This window comes from Sitophilus oryzae, unplaced genomic scaffold (assembly GCF_002938485.1).
Source record: "Sitophilus oryzae breed Bouriz unplaced genomic scaffold, Soryzae_2.0 scaffold_1710_pilon_pilon, whole genome shotgun sequence".
In the NCBI taxonomy this organism is placed as follows: domain Eukaryota; kingdom Metazoa; phylum Arthropoda; class Insecta; order Coleoptera; family Curculionidae; genus Sitophilus; species Sitophilus oryzae.
In genome coordinates this window covers 164340-180819 of record NW_022146403.1, presented here as the reverse complement: position 1 = coordinate 180819, position 16480 = coordinate 164340, and the positions used below count along the sequence as shown (strand labels likewise).

The 16480-nt window shown below is 34.5% G+C and overlaps 1 protein-coding gene across 1 annotated transcript; it reads right to left on the bottom strand.

Moving 5' to 3' along the window:
- Positions 1 to 3742: 3742 nt before the first annotated feature.
- On the bottom strand, positions 3743 to 7349 carry LOC115881267 (granzyme F-like). Its single transcript, XM_030898682.1, has 3 exons — positions 7093 to 7349; positions 5312 to 5522; positions 3743 to 4092 (listed from the first exon to the last, which is right to left on the bottom strand). Exons 1-3 carry the CDS (start codon positions 7347 to 7349, stop codon positions 3763 to 3765), a joined length of 798 nt encoding a protein of 265 aa, XP_030754542.1. The 3' UTR covers positions 3743 to 3762.
- Positions 7350 to 16480: the final 9131 nt, after the last annotated feature.

Genomic DNA, 16480 nt, shown 5'->3' with positions numbered 1-16480 from the left:
TATTGAGTCTACCCCACGTCTACCCTACATCATAGTTTTACATTTTTTAAATAAAATTAGAACGACACTGATAAACCGGAATTTAAATCGGCCATATTTGAGGCCCATCGCGGTGTACCTAAGATTTTTGATATGCTCCTTCCTTAGTCTTCTTATTCAAAGATTAAACCATATGCGAAAATGTCAAATTTTGACATATGATATATCATTCTGTTCAGAGTGTCATTTTCTATCGAATAAAGTAAAAAAATACCGAAGGTGCCATTTAAAAATCAAAAGTTGTAGTAATTTCCGGCGAAACAGGGAGTGGGCCAATCAATCCTAATTTATGTCATATACTAACATACCAAATCTCGTTTTTTTTTAACTGAAAAAATAAAAAAGTTATAGGGCTGAGCCACTTTTGATACGCACCCAGTAGATAAAATAAAAATACTAAAATGTTTACCCACTTTTTTTTCGTTGTTTTTAATTTTTTATTGTTGTAGTTTTAGTAAATTCTTAGTTATTTCGTTTTTAATTTATTTTTATTTTATTTTTTTTTGGAAGTATATTTATTGAAGTAAATGCATCTAATTCACTAGCTATAGCTATTCTGTGAACTGAAGAAACCGAGTAACTAGTCTCTATAGCTAAAGCTACAAGCTACTTCAAAGACGAAACCAGCTCAAACAATTACAATCTTCGAAGGAAATTATTATTTATTGCTAATGATTTTGTTCGAAAGGCTTTTAAGCTGGACGTAAGCCGTGTAAAATTCGAGGAATTCTTTTTACCTGTACACGGGCGAAACCCGTTTGACAAATGGTTCTTTTCACACCCCGTCAAAAAATCTAATGGCTACGCACGCATCCGCACCATTTATAACGTTTAAAATTAATGAAGTAATCAGTTTAAGGAACATTAGGCTTATGGCCTACGGGTTCGCCTCGATTAACCTTATTGTTTCTGATGTTAGAGATTATCCAGATGGTAGATATATATGGCTTGGTAATACGAGGAACTGTAAGACTGGTCTAAAGGCGTTCAAAAGCCGCTATTAGGTGATGCTTTTTTTGTTGGGGTTATTGACGGGTTATGATGTACGAAGTAGTTAGTAGTTTTCTTTCATTTCTAAGCTACATAGGTTATAGTATATCTAGTGTTATAATATTACGATATAGATTAACGAAGGAGCTATCCATGTATTCAAGCACGGTAGATGGATAAAGGGCTTTGGGTTGGGATTCTTGACAGTTCTGTTTGACGATGCATTTGACAAATTTGAATTTGATTTGAAATTTTGTGGATTTTTCAGTCTTTACCAAGCTTATTTTATGTTATTTATTTTTTATTCTACTACTGATAGTTTGGTTTGGTTTTGTTTGGTAGCAAATCTATTGTAATATTATTTAGTTACTATATGTGGTGCTTGCTCGCTGATTTATAGTCACAATTATTTTTTTTTATAAAAATATCAAATAAAATATATTACGTATGAAGATATTGCCGTATATATTTCTATTTTTTTATATAACCAAGATACATGTGGTACCTAATGATTGGTTTATTATATCGCACCTTTAAGTAATAGCGTCCACTTAAACATCTCTCTTCCTCCTTTTGTTCGAAACAAAACAATTCAATTCCGGTCATTATCGGCACCGCCTCGTTTTTCATCATCGTACCGCCAGTACAGGTGCAAGCCGGTGGTACCGAAAAACAGCGTTCCAACGAACAATAAAAGTAATTTTTAATTCATGACGCAATAGTGCGTGTGGGGCCTTAAGCCTTTAAGTTAATTTAACGCAGATAAGGAAAAGTCTAGAGAATAGAAAAGAAATTTTGATTAATGAAGGGGAAGACAAAAAAACATGAAAATAAACTTATTCAAAGGTGTCGTGGAATAGATGTAATTTGTATTTTCGGTGACACATTTTCTAAAAGCATTCCTTTTCTCGTTGTCTTGATATTAGTCAAAAGAAAAGAAATAAATGGATATAAGATTGTTGAGGATAACTATAGTTGAATGCTTTTAGTGGATGATTCATTTTGATTGAGGGATGCTTCATTTTTTGTATCTATATCATCTTTTAAGTAAAATGTTTTCTTTGAAAGAATATAAATTTTATTAAGAAACTTTTACTGAATAATTTCAGTTTTAATTTTTTTCCTGAACAAATAGGTGTTAAAATCTTGTTCGATAATTTCTTTAAGTCAGATACTAATTTATGATAATTCTACCATACGATTGAAAAAAATTCCGTTAAAAATGGCTGGGGAATGCCAATCGATAATAATTTTGGCGAGGTCAAGCCTTACTGTCGGTTTAAATGTTCTTACGCAAAGATGTTTAGATGTAAATCAAGATGTATACATTTGTTTTATAAACTTCAAGAAGGCGTTCGACAGAGTTCAACACAAAAAACTAATCGAAATATTACAAAGAAAGAATATTGATAGTCGAGATAAGATTGATACTGAATCTTTATTGGGGACAGACCGCTAAGATCGAATTAGATGATAAAAAACAAACTGGATAAAATTTTCTCACATTTATGTCAGCATGAGAAAAAACAATCGAGAAACCCCTGCTTATCGAACCTCTACACCCCACAGTCAATCCGTTTGCCAAAAATCAGCTTTAAAGCAGTTTAAGCAGAATCGTGATTACTCATGGTCATATTTTATGAAACACCCTGTATAAATTTATAAAAATCTTAAAATGTGTAAAACAACAAAATAAAATATACGCGTTTAAGACTTTTTCCGAAAAACTCACCAGTTTTTAAATTAAAAATATTTTAATATTTGAGGGATAGTTTCACCCCCTTAGAATTCGAGTCTCGAAAAATCCCTTCTTATCGAACTTCTACACCCTAAAGTCAATCCGTTTTCCAAAAATCAGCTTTTTACGTCAAGCGCTTTAAGCAGGATCGTGATTAATCAATGACCAGATTTTTCGAAATACCCTGTATACATTATTAAAAAATCTTAAAATATGTAAAAAAAAACAAAATAAAATATACGTGTTTAAGTGTTTTTTCAGAAACTTGACCGTTTTTTAAATAAAAAATATTGTAATATTTGAGGGGTGGTTTCACCCCCTTGGAACTTCTTATCGAACCTCTACACCCTAGAATCAACCTGTGTGCCAAAATTGGGCTTCTTACGTTGAGTGGTTTGAGCAGGATCGTGATTAATCAGTGTGTTAGTCACTTAAGGATTTTATTTTTTTTCCTTTTTCTTAAACCTTTAGAAATTTATATATATTTTTTTTTCTCTCCTTTCTTGGGTATGAGGTTTTTTTTTATTAATTAAAAATGGAAACTTTTTTTTTTTATTTCGCCTCATCATGGTGGGCTTCTCATCATGGTGGGAATCTTGAAGCCGCAGCCGCCTTGCTACCACCAGTCTATATAGAAGAATGTGAACACATTTAATAAACAATCCTTTTTTTAAATAATAAAAAAAAACCTCACTTACGGATTTTATATATTAGTATAGATTGAGGAAAAATGATTTTTAAATGATAAATTCGAGAAAAAAATTGGAAATACATTTTTGTATATCTGGAAATGGTCTATCCATTTTTTAAACTTTCTATAGTTAGTGTTAATTTTTGAGTTTCATGACAATTTCTATTAAATAACGTCTAGAGATTGACCTCGCCAAAATTATCATCGATTTGTTATTTCTCAGCCGTCTTGGACGCCGTTTTTTTATCGTACGGTATTTATGAACAAAACATACACGTTCAGGCAATAATAAAATCCTTTATTTCTATTGTTTAATTCTTACATCGCTATTTTTCGCTATCCAGTCCAAATACATAGTCACTCGGGTATAGTAAGACTCGCTCAAACAATTACCGCTGGATAAAATCCCGATTATAAATTTTTTTCTCCAAACTAGAGGCGATCCAGAATCGCCGGAACACGGCGTTTGGTCTTTTTTTCCGAAGGCACAAATCAAGTATTTGGGTCCTCTACATAGTAAGTCATCTTCCGGGACTGTAACGATTGCTTTCTTCAAAACGAACGAATTGGTAGCATTTTCTGTAAGCCCCCAGCCGGCAACTACAGCTTTAGCTCCCTTAAATCTCTTCTTAACCTATGAATGGATAAAATATAATTTATATACAGATATGAATATACCGGGTGTTGCATCGTCGAGCGGGACATAGGAAATCCCATGTAAATTTTAATGGGGTCAATTATTAGCTTCCCTAATTATTTTAGAGAATAATTCTATTTAGGTTTATTGAAGAGCACTAAAACTCACATTCAAAAGAACAACTTTAGATATTTTTGATTAGCCCGTTTACGAGTTATCGCCGATTTTTTTTAAATATTTCTCCTTTCTTATGGCCCTGTATTTACTTATGAGCACCAGTCAAGGTAAAAGATAACTGTCAAATGAAGTTGTCATTTCAGAAATTTATCTATTTAGTGCTTTATTATTTTTATAAAAACTCATACCTACATCGAAAATATTAGCCATGAATTACACTACCGAAGAAAAAGTATTGATGATTAAATGGTATTATCAAGGAAATAGTTATCAAAAGGTGTCGGACATGTTTGCTGCTCTGTATCCGAATAGACCGATACCTGGAAAATCTACAATCGCAAGGAATATCCAGAGATTTGAGATCAAAGGTACCCTAATAAATAACTGCAGATGTGAAGCAAGGCAGGAACAAAGAGAAGATGCAAGAAATGATACCCACTTGGAAGTTTTATTGTGCGTGGAAGAGAACGATGGAAAGATCAGCACAAGGAAACTTGAGGATGAAAAAGGAATAGATCACACTACAGCGTTTCGAATTTTGAAACGACATAAATACTATTCCTTTAAATATGAAAAGCACCAAGAGCTACGAGATGGGGACGAAATACGGCGGCAAAAACTATGCTATGCGATGTGGCGTTTTTTTTACAAGAAACAAAAATGTAGTAAATACTAGAAGGACCATATTACGAAAAGAAAACATGTCGTCGGTGGATTAGGAAAATATTTTTACTAAAATTTATGTAGGGGTGAGGGTAGTTTTAACCGTTCCCGTACATTTCCTTGATTTTTGTGAAAGTCAAATGTTAAAACACTTAACAAAATATAGACATCCAAAATTTCATTCAAATCGGAGTAATAATTCTTAAAATATGTGAAAAAATGTGTTTATTATTTTTTAAAGTTTGATGCCCTCTAACGTATAGAAGAAAATTGTGTTCAATGAAGAAGATGTACTGTAATATGAAAACAAAGATGGACACTACATTTGAACATACATTTTGCAATATGTTTTTCAATAAATTATTTTAATACATACCTGTGATTTGTCTGGCAATTTTATCAATCCTACTTGTCTGCTTAGGCGTACTGGCTTAAGCAATTTAACTAATGCAATATCGTTTCGGGCAAACCCATCATTACTGACCTCATACAAAGGGTGTACGATAGTTTGATTAGTTGTTTGGTATGGTTTGTCAGTGTCTTTAAGATTGAGGGTACCATAGATTACGTTCACGGACCAAATGTCCCTAAAACAATATGAACTTAAAATATCTAGTGTCTGGGTACCTTTATTCTAAATAAACAAGACAATTTTATACAAAGCAAGATATCTTGAACCCTCTATGATTGCAAATATGGTTATTCCGTTGTGAACGGTACATCAAACAAATTAAAATTACTTTGAACAAAACTTAGTTTTCCTACAAATTTGGGTAAACCCCCAAATTGAATGCATCTTTTTGACATAAAATAGGTAGATTCTGTGCAATGGTGGTAGTTGCAAAAACTGAAAAGGCACTGCTGATCAACGCCAACACTAGTTTGATTAGAGTTAAAATTGGATGATTAGAGTCTTAAATTGGATGAAAACAAAAATAAACATCAATTAGCCCCACACAGGAAGGAGGCAATTTTGTTGGCCAAACAAAAGGAAAATATCTGAAATATATTTTAACCTTGAAGATGTACAAATTAAACACAGCAAAACCATTAGGTACTTAGGAGTTTGGCTTGATACTAAAACGGTAACCAAAGCAAGCAAAATATTAGCTTTACTGTCGTGTCTACTTCCAAATGCCGTTGGAAAAAGCTTCTAAGAGAAGGGTTCTAGTGGGAGTCATTCGCTCCCAACTTCTGTATGCTGCACCTATATGGTACAAGATAATGGAAAATAATAAATATAGATCGAAAATAAATAGCATACAGCGTACAGCGGCTATAAGAGTCAGCAGTGCCTACAGAATCATTTCTGCAAAGGCTGTTCGTGTTATAACGGGTATATAACCCCAATGGGCATCTCTAGGTTCAAGAATGAGTTGAAACCAACCAAGGAACTTTGAAAACTGAAGCTAGAAATAAACTATGGATAGAAGGCAAGAAGAATGGATCAACGGCAAGTATGGAAGGTGGACGTATAGTTTATAATTCCTAATATTAGAGAATGGGTAGAGATACCATAATGGTGAAGGAGATTATTATACCACCCAGACCCTGTCCGGCCATGGGTGTTTCAAAAGTTATCTATTCAATGTTCAATGGGACGATATCACCAGCATCATCCAAACAGATGGTCTGGGTTAAGACATCGGTACTATATAGCTATAAGCGTTCCTTTTACAGCAGAATAGCTATGATGAATAGCCTGAAAGGAGGAGAACAAAACTGGACTCTGGCCTACACAGTAATAAAAGGAATCATAAAAATTAAAGAGGAAGAAGCAGTATATACTGACGTGATGTGTCGTAGAGAAGGGAGGAGGTAGTCAGTAGGAATCTGACACTTCGATATATGCTAGATTTCCTCTAAGAATGGTTGTCGTCTTGGCGCACTCAGTGATGAGGTGTTCTAGTGTTTCCCCATTTTCCCTACATAATTCGCCGTTGTTTCATAGCTTCAACCTACTGGAGTGTTCACTGAGATGACAGTGTCCTGTTAAAAACCCCGTGATAATCTGAAGATTGCTCCTGAAGAAGTCCTGAGAAATTTCTTCGAGTGTCTTAGACCGTTGGAGGATTCCCATTCCAGGTTACGGATGGAGTCTTCCAGGATCTTGAGTTCCGCTTTAAGTTTCAATAATATAGTTAATAAAAATCTTACTTTGAATTCTTAATACAATGAGCAGCTGTGAGGACGTATTTTTCTGAGACCAAAGCTCCGGCACAATTTTTTATTTTTCCATTGTTAAAAACGACCACAAGGTCCACTAAATAGGGCTGTTCGTATATTTTGGGTATTTCCCCATAAAGAATTCTAGCTTGTCCCTCTTCGCGCTCTGAACTTTCAATACTCAAAGATGCTCTAGTTGATAATTTTAACGAAAAAAGAATGAGTATTGAAAGGACGTGATACTTCATGGTATCGAAATATAATGTAATCAAATATAGGTAATAATTTTTTAGTAAGTTAACAAAGACTCATAAAATATTTATTGTTCTATTGTAATCTACAATAATAATTATTTGCAATATACCGAGTGCGTCTCAAAAGTGGCTACAATCTCTATAACTTTTTTATTTTTTCAGATAAAAAAAACGAAATTTGGTATGTTAGTATATGACATAAATTAGGACTGATTGACGTATTCAATTCTTTTGGGTCAGTTCCTATTTCGCCGGTAATGATTACAACTTTTGATTTTTAAATGGCAACCTCGGTATTTTTTACTTTATTCGATAGAAAATGACTCTCTGAATAGAATGACATATCATATGTCAACTTTTGACAGTTTCGCTTAAAACAAAATTATATTTTAAATTTCAATCTAGAAGCCTTGGAAAAATAGATTTGATCGTCTATTTTTCATCACTTCCATTTCAACCACGGTGAGAAGAAGAAGAAGAAGTCCCAGGGTGGTTTTCATCTATCTAGAAAAAGTATTTTTTACATAGTATGAGGCGGAGAATAGCCGAGCGTATAAGTTATAGTCTTTCTTCTTTTCCTTCCTTTCCTATATTTAGAGAAAAATAATTTATTATGGACTGTGTCCCCTACCATCTGAAGGGGAAGAATTGACATTTTGGGAGGAGTTTTTTTGGAGAAGATTTTGAGAACAGCTGTAGTTTTTTTTGCAAGCAGCAGTATTTTGGAGAGAAGTTTTTTGAGTATTTTTTCGAAGAACAGAAGCAGAAGCTTCTGGAGCAGTTTTTGGATTGTTTTATGGTTTCGTGAAAGTTCCCAAGTGTTGGGGGTGGTGTGAACTGGCGAGTTTCCCCTTTCCGTAAATAATTTTCGAAGTTTTTTGATGGTTTGGAGCAGTTACGTCATGAATATGGGCCCAAGAACGATAGGAAATTAACACTAATTGTCTACAGCTTCAGAGCAAAAGCTAAGTACTCATTTATGTATTGTTCTAGAATTTTTTTCGCTTCTTTCTTAACTTTAAACATTTTTATTGAAACCTTTTAATGAAACTTTAACGCAACAATTACATTTGGTAATTTATAGATATATAATTTAAGTTTAAATATTAAAATAACATAAATTTATTGTATATTTCTTTAAATGACCTTTTTTTCTTATTCATTTTCAGACTAGAGATTTAATCTATTTAATTATTAATAATAGTTATTTTTTATACAAGACGATAAAATGGTATTTTATGAAATCACGAGTGAATTAATTTCGGGAGACGATAATACAATTTTATTGTCGTGTATAAAACAATACTTTTTTCCATAGCGAGTTACGTATTAAAAAATATTCAGATATTATTATTTCAAGGAATTTATTACTGGTAGAAAAAATATTGTGCTGGGTTGGCGTTGGTTTCTATGTAATTTGACAAATAAATAAAGCTGTCTCTTTAGTTGTCAGTTTTGAGTCAATATATTTTAATTCTCTTTCTCATCGATTGCTGATTGAATTGGAGCCAGAAATGGCTCAAAACGAAATAAGTAATTACCAACAGATATTCAGGCTGAGGCGACAAACGCCATATCCAAACTACTTCCATTTAAATCCCGAATAACTTGATGATCAAAAATGGAAGCAATTAAAAAACGTGCGAGAAGAAATAAAGTTCCAAACCAAACCAAACCTATCCTCGCTGTTAAAGAATCATTTAATCTACCCTTACGAAGTACTATTTTATCTACTATTTTTGATAGATATAAGGCAATTTTAACAGTTGCTATGGAAAAAATGTACATAGTTTTTTTGATTGAATTTTGCTGTTTTAATTTGAGATATATTACAGAACATCTTTAGCCTGTGGTAATTTTTCTTATTTTTTTAAATATCACATTAATTTGGCTTAAATTAAGTGACGAAATGAACCTTCACCTATTCTTCGCCAGATGAAGAGCAACTGACGCTGCAGTTTTCTTTTTAATCTTTACCATCTTTATAATATATAATTTTTTCTAACCTTTTAGAAAGTCGCCGCAAACTATAGTTTAAAATTTCTATATATTATTGTTAATATATATATTTTTTTTCTAGAGGTCTTAAACCAAACCAATTTAACGCCACGTGCACGCGTTCCTATGTTCATTTCGGAAAATGTTACAGGATGATGGCAAGCGCGCGGCTTTCTCACGCATCGCTAAGTGATTTGAAAGAAGAGCGAGTCAGGGCAACACGGGGCGCAGTCCATAAAGAATTAATAGGTGGAAATTATTTACGTTAAACGAGGGTTGGGCAGGAGCGAGAGGGGTGCTGTTTGACGGGGTGGAAAAGCTTAATTATGTACGCGCCGTCTAAATGAACTGCGAAGTATATATGGGAAAAAAGAAAAGTACCGATTTAGATGGGTTAATCGAATTATTATTATGTGTAAACTGGTCTCGTGGAAGTTTCAACCGCGTGACCTTTTCGGAAAAAAATTGGATAATCAAATGCGGTGGAAAATTTCAAAACATTGTGTTTACGCGGTATGATAATGTAGTTGAAAGTTTTCTATTAAAAAATATACATGGAAAGCATCTAGAAAGTTTCCAACTAGATTTTTAAAAACGAATGCTCAGTTGCTAAAAGGGAGTTTCAAGCTACCTTAAATTACTCATACTGATTGATTTACTCATACTCATACTCAACAAACAGGATTGGCAACGTCAAAAAGGGGCAGACCAAAAAAACCTTTGATGAAAGTTAGTTAAGAACAAAACAAAGAGACTACAATCAGTTTGTTTCTGAAGTACCTTTGGAAAAATTATGTTATGTTTCTGAATGAAGTTTGCTTAAAAGCGGATAAAGAACTACCTCGATCCCCATAATATATTTTTACCGAAAAACGACACAAAAAAAGAAAACCCTTTATTCAAGATGTCACAAGGATGTTGTGTCTCCCCGATAATGTTGCTAAAGGTGATGAAGTGCCAGCTGATGATATCAATGATGATGAAATAGAAGATAGCGATGATTCAGAATGATTCTTGAGGTACATCGTTTTCACCAAATTTTTGACTCTTTTTGTGCATATTTCCAGTAAATCAATGATTTTAATTATTACTTAGAATATGAAATTATTAATTTTTTAGTAGAAAATATTTTTGTCGTCTTAAAGTAGACAATTTGCCGTATGTGCGCTGTGCACAATTTTAGAGGCCATAAGTGGGCGTGCTATGTGTGCAAATTAGTCACCTAACTAGTGCGTGACTCCGAAAATTGGAACGACGAAAAACAATGCTTTTGATGATAAATTTATAATCTGTATAATCTGTGATTTTTACAAATTTCTTATTAAAAATACTATAGAATGTAGAATGTTTAGGAGGAGAGTTAATCACCGCGACCTTATAGATCTATTGTGTGTTCCCCTTTCTTGAGTTATAACGAGTTATAACTCATCATACAGTCTCAGGGCTTTAAGAAAAGCCAGTATCTGAGACGGCTCCACAGAGGCCAGCTCTCCATCCTCGACATCAGACGTACCAAGGTTCATGGCACGAATGGTCGTCGTCTCGGCGCACTCAGTGATAAGGTGTTCTGGTGTTTCCCCATTTTCCCCACAAAATCTGCATTCGCCGTTGTTTCTCAGTTTCAGCCTACTGAGGTGTTCGTTGAGGAGACAGTGTCCTGTTAGAAAGAAGAATTGATGGTTACTGAGTTGATCGCGTTAAGTGCTGCTTGAAGATGGCAATTTCCTGTTTTCGATAGTTCCTATCTAAGATAAATTGTACGCATCTTTCGATAGCGCAAATTTCTGCCTGAAGGATACTGGGGTAGGTGCCCATTGGTTCGGAGTATTCAGTTTTCGGCCCAAATACTCCTATCCCTGTCCCTGCTTTGGTTTTGGAAGCATCAGTATACCACGTGATGGTATGGTCTTTTATATGCTGAGTAAGCGTTTCTTTCTTCCAATCCTTTTTATTACTCAATACTACAGTGAGGTGTTTCTCAAAGTTGTAAATTCTTGGTATGTCATCCACTGGGAGTTGGAGAAGTGGAATTTTCTTTTTGAGGGTGTTCCAAGCCCCTGACCTGAAAATTCTCCCAGTACTGTTTCCGTCAATGACCATTCTAATCATTGTCGCATTGGCATAACTACCGACGACAATATGCAGTGGTGTTAGGTCTAGAATGACCTCCATTGCTGCTGTTGGACATGTTCTCATGGCACCTGTGATGCAGATACATGCCAGTCTCTGTACTTTGCACAGGGTTTGCCTTGCTGTACGTTGCTCTAGTTTTGTATACCAAGCAACTGCTCCATAAGTAATCATGGGTCTTACTATCATGGTATACATCCAGCGCAAAATGTTAGGGGCGCAGCCCCACCTATTTCCCGCCAGTCTTCTGCATATCATGAGAGCCTTTGTGGCTTTGCTGGTAATGTTCTTAATATGCCTGTTCCAGAGAAGTTTCCTATAATCCAGGGTTATTCCCAGATGGCAGTATTTCCTTTCCATCTAGATGGATTCTTTTCAAGTTTTTCAAACTTCGCTTTCTGGTGAATGGCACTACTGCGGTTTTATCTGAGTTAATACTCAGCCCGACAGTCCTGCACCATCTCTCAGCGATGCGGAATCCTCTTTGGATAATATCACACAGGGTGCCTTTACGTTTCCCCCGTGCAATGATGAATATGTCATCTGCCTACCCTATGCAGTGTATTCCCGCTAGAGTTAATTCTTCCAGTAGTTCATCCACTACCAAGCTCCACAGTAGGGGGGAGGTCACTCCACCTTGTGGAGTTCCTTGCGTTGTTTTAACAACTACTGTTTTGGTACCTATCTCAGCCTCTGCTGTTCGTGTTGAGAGCATTTCCCAAAACCAGCGAATTATCGTACTGTTCACCCCTCTTGTTTCAAATACTATAATGTATCAATATTTTTTTTTGTAAAATTACTTATATTTTTTTCAGTGTAGAGCCGCCTATGTATGTTCAAACGTGGATACTCGAAAACCTAAATAGATTTTTTCTATAGCCCCAAGTGAACGTGAATAATGAAGTCGTATTCCAAACGTCGAAACGCGACATTTTTTACCGGCAACACAGCCTTTTTGTTAGGAAAAGGCGCAAAAAAAGGAAATCGTACACGTTTCAGCGATGCCGATTCGATTTGAATTTTTGCCCCGGCCGGAGAATTTAATTAATCAAACCGAAGACAGGAATAATGGCTTGGGCAAAGAACATTTTCAGTTGCATACCTGCAAACAATAGCGAGCGGCCGAAAGAAACGGCTGGAGCTTTATTGCGCCGCGTGATCGATACAGAAAGGGCACAAAAAGAGCCCTTAATGAATATTTAAACGTATCGAAGGTTGTGTCCGGTTCGCCGTTCTTCTTCGTCTTCTTCTTTTTCATTTGCTCGGTACGGAGCGCTTCGCAAAAAACTTATGATCGATGGGTTCATTGTTGTTGTTTTGATTTTTGTTCAAATGGCGCTGGTCGATGAATATTCGCGGGCGAATTGAAATATTTGCCTGTCGATAATACAACAGCATTTAATAAGGAGTATCTATTTTTCATAGTAAAAGATTCGGCTCAAGTTTCGTTTACTTGAAATCAGTTATGTATGAAATATTTGTTTATTTAGTATTTGGAAGACTTTTTTAATAGTATGTTATAAATAAATTTTCTGCGGTAATGCAGCCTTTTCGATTTTTTCAATTTTAGAATAGTTTACAGTTGAGGGTTGGAACCTTTGGTGTTACACAGCAAAATAAAAACACTAAATCACCACAATACACCAAAACACTTTTACTTTTACACTGGACGCGCATTTCGCTAACCATGTTAGCATTATCAGCAGAAGACAGTGGGCACCGAGTGGGCGTGGCAAAATCTAGCCAACCGAGTCAGAGCCAACTGAGCGTAACAGTTAGATTTCCGCCACTAGAGTAGTAGGAGCAAAGAACTTGAAGGAATTGGACAGTTGACTCTGTTCATACTATCTTTACATTTATTAATTCTGATGCTTTCATATGCATCTAATTGCCTGTAATTTGAGACTTGTTTTAACTAATAATTGTTGCAATTTATTATTAGCACTATACACTAACTATAAACTTGTGTATAGTGCTAATAATAAATTACAACAATTATTAGGTAATCCAAAAGATAAAACACCTCCACTGGAAAGGTCGGGTATTTATGAAATTTCTTGTAAAGATTGTAATCAGAAATATGTTGGGCAAACTAGAAGATCAATATTAACTAAATTTAAAGAACATTTAGCTCAGATAAGATATGGTTGACCGGATAAATCTTGCGTTGCCGAACATATTGTTGATAATGAACATTGTATAGATCTTAATAATTTAAAATTAATTAAACAAGTCTCAAATTACAGGCAATTAGATGCATATGAAAGCATCAGAATTAATAAATGTAAAGACAGTATGAACAGAGTCAACGGTCCAATTCCTTCAAGTTCTTTGCTCCTACTACTCTAGTCGCGGAAATCTAACTGTTACGCTCAGTTGGCTCTGACTCGGTTGGCTAGATTTTGCCACGCCCACTCGGTGCCCACTGTCTTCTGCTGATAATGCTAACATGGTTAGCGAAACGCGCGTCCAGTGTAAAAGTAAAAGTGTTTTGGTGTATTGTGGTGATTTAGTGTTTTTATTTAGAATAGCTGATACCAGTTACATGAAAACATGTTTCTGTTTTTCATTCTTGAAAATTTTCTAAACATAGACACGCAAAAAAACTAAATGTATTTTTTTTACTCAGTAGTTTTATACAGGTACGGACAAAAAGTTATTACTCTTCAAACTAGTTAAAAAATATGTAGGTGGCGCCCTCTACAAGTAGGAGTCATATTGATATCAAAATCAAATTTGGTATGTCAAAAAACTCCCAGACACCAATTTTTATCCAAATATTGTATTAAATCGAAATAAAAATGAAACTTCTACACCCTGTATCTCCGAAACTTAAGCATTTTACGACATACATTTATACGAACTTTCTTACTTATTTTTATCTGCAAAATATGCTGCCGAAGTTTCCGGAATACAGTTCGGGCCAACCTGTATAAAAAAAACTTCATAGTCTTCAAATAACACGCTTTATGTTTACTTCGGACCCCAGTTGTTTGTCTCTATCCGATTTTCTGTTGTCATGGACCATTTGCTGCGACATCTAACGAACAAATAATTAAATTAAGTTTCTCGCTTGAACTTCTGTTATTGTTGACAGCACCGAGAAAATTATCGCGCTTCCAAAGCAGAGAGACTAACTTTTTAAGCTGACAAAAATACGGTTCATTATGAAAAATAAGTATTCTAAAAATTGCATTTATGTAGACGCGGATCGTATAGAAATCCTTATGAAAACATCTCTCGTTTAAATGAAAGCAAATATTTTCTAGTTAAGAGTCGTTTTTTCTTTTTAGATGTAAATTTATAGAGCAGTTCTATTATAAATATTAATTTGTGAAGCAATTTAAAAAGTATATTGCTTGGAAGGCAATGGAGCAGCTTTGTTTAAATTGTGATTAACTTTTATGGGATGGCTTATAAAGAATTGAAAGAAAATTTTAATTATTATTTTATCTATCTATCTTCTTCTCTATTTAATCATTTGTGATGATTAAGATTATTTTAGACTTACATTGTGTTGATTTTGTAACTACACAGTTAAAAGTTACTGTTTTAAGTACTAAGATAAGTATACGGTATCCCAAATTCGACAGTGATTGAAATCTCGGAGCTCAAATATGTTTTTCCAAGGTTCGTTGATTAAAAATTAGTGTTTTTTATACAGCCACTCTAGATTCACATACTGTCTTACAACTCTTTGTAGTACAAGAACTGGTGTTGCGAGACATTTTTTTACATTTTATGTTTTTGACGGCATTATAATTTTGAAATACAAAGATAAAAATTGAAATTTCTCGCAAAGAAACCAACCGCTCCAATAAAATCCGGTTAATTTTTTGTAAGGCGCTTTAAAATAATAATAATAATAAGCAAAAAGAGTATTGAAAAGAAAAGCGAGGCCGTAAAAAAGTTCGACTGACTTTAAGAAATGTTCCCCCCATTTTTTTGTTCTATCGGTGCAAAATTTCCAGTGAGAAAATCCAGATTAAATCCATTCCATGCTTTCTTTGGAACAGAATTAAATTTAAGCTCGCCCCCTCATTCCCGGGTCCAGCCTGTTCCCCTTTTTTAATCTTGCAGATTTTTACAAAGGAAAATAAGTCGATAGAGTTAAAACGAAAACTTTCTATTGCTTTTACAGACTATTAGGCTTAAGGAGTTAGAATTTCTATAATTTTTTAACAGTGGAAGGAATTGTTTCTAATGAGTCAGAGTAAAAGAAATAAAAATTTGAGCCACATTTATTGTAAAATCTTAGTACCTTAATAATTATTACTAATGCTTCCAAAACTACAGTAGTAATATAGGGATAGGAGTATTTGGGTCTACGCTATCGAAAGATACTTACAATTTATCTTAGATAGGAACTATCGGAAAAAAGAAATAGCCATCTTATCTGATAGTCAAGCAGCGTTAAAAGCGATCAACTCAGTAACCAACAATTCGAAGTTGGTTAAAGAAAGTCTAGAGAAGTTGAACAAATTAGGCAAAGAAAATAAAGTCCTATTCCTGCCACTGGTTGCCTGCTCACCAAGGCTGAAGGCAATGTATAAAGCAAATAATCTATTTAGGAAAGGAGCGAATACTCCACTAACTGGACCAGAACCGTTCTGCTTTCAAGAAGAAGTGGAAACCAACTCAAGGCGGAACTCAAGAACTTGGAAGATTCCATCAAAGTAAGAATGGACCATCTTAACGGTCTAAGACACTGAAGAAGTTTCTGAGGGCTTATGATCAAGTATTTTTACAGATCTTCCTGGGTTCAAGTAGAAAACTCAATGAACACCTCAGTAGATTGAAACTAAGAAGAAACGGCGAATGCAGATTCTGTAAGGAAGATGGTGAAACACCAGTACACCTCATCACTGAGTGCCGAGACGACAACCATTTGCTCATGAATTTTGGTACGACTGTAAAGAGATCTGAAACTACCTCTAAAAAACCGTATACAGATACTGGCTTAAAAATAAAATATCTGGGACTGTATGATGAGTTAT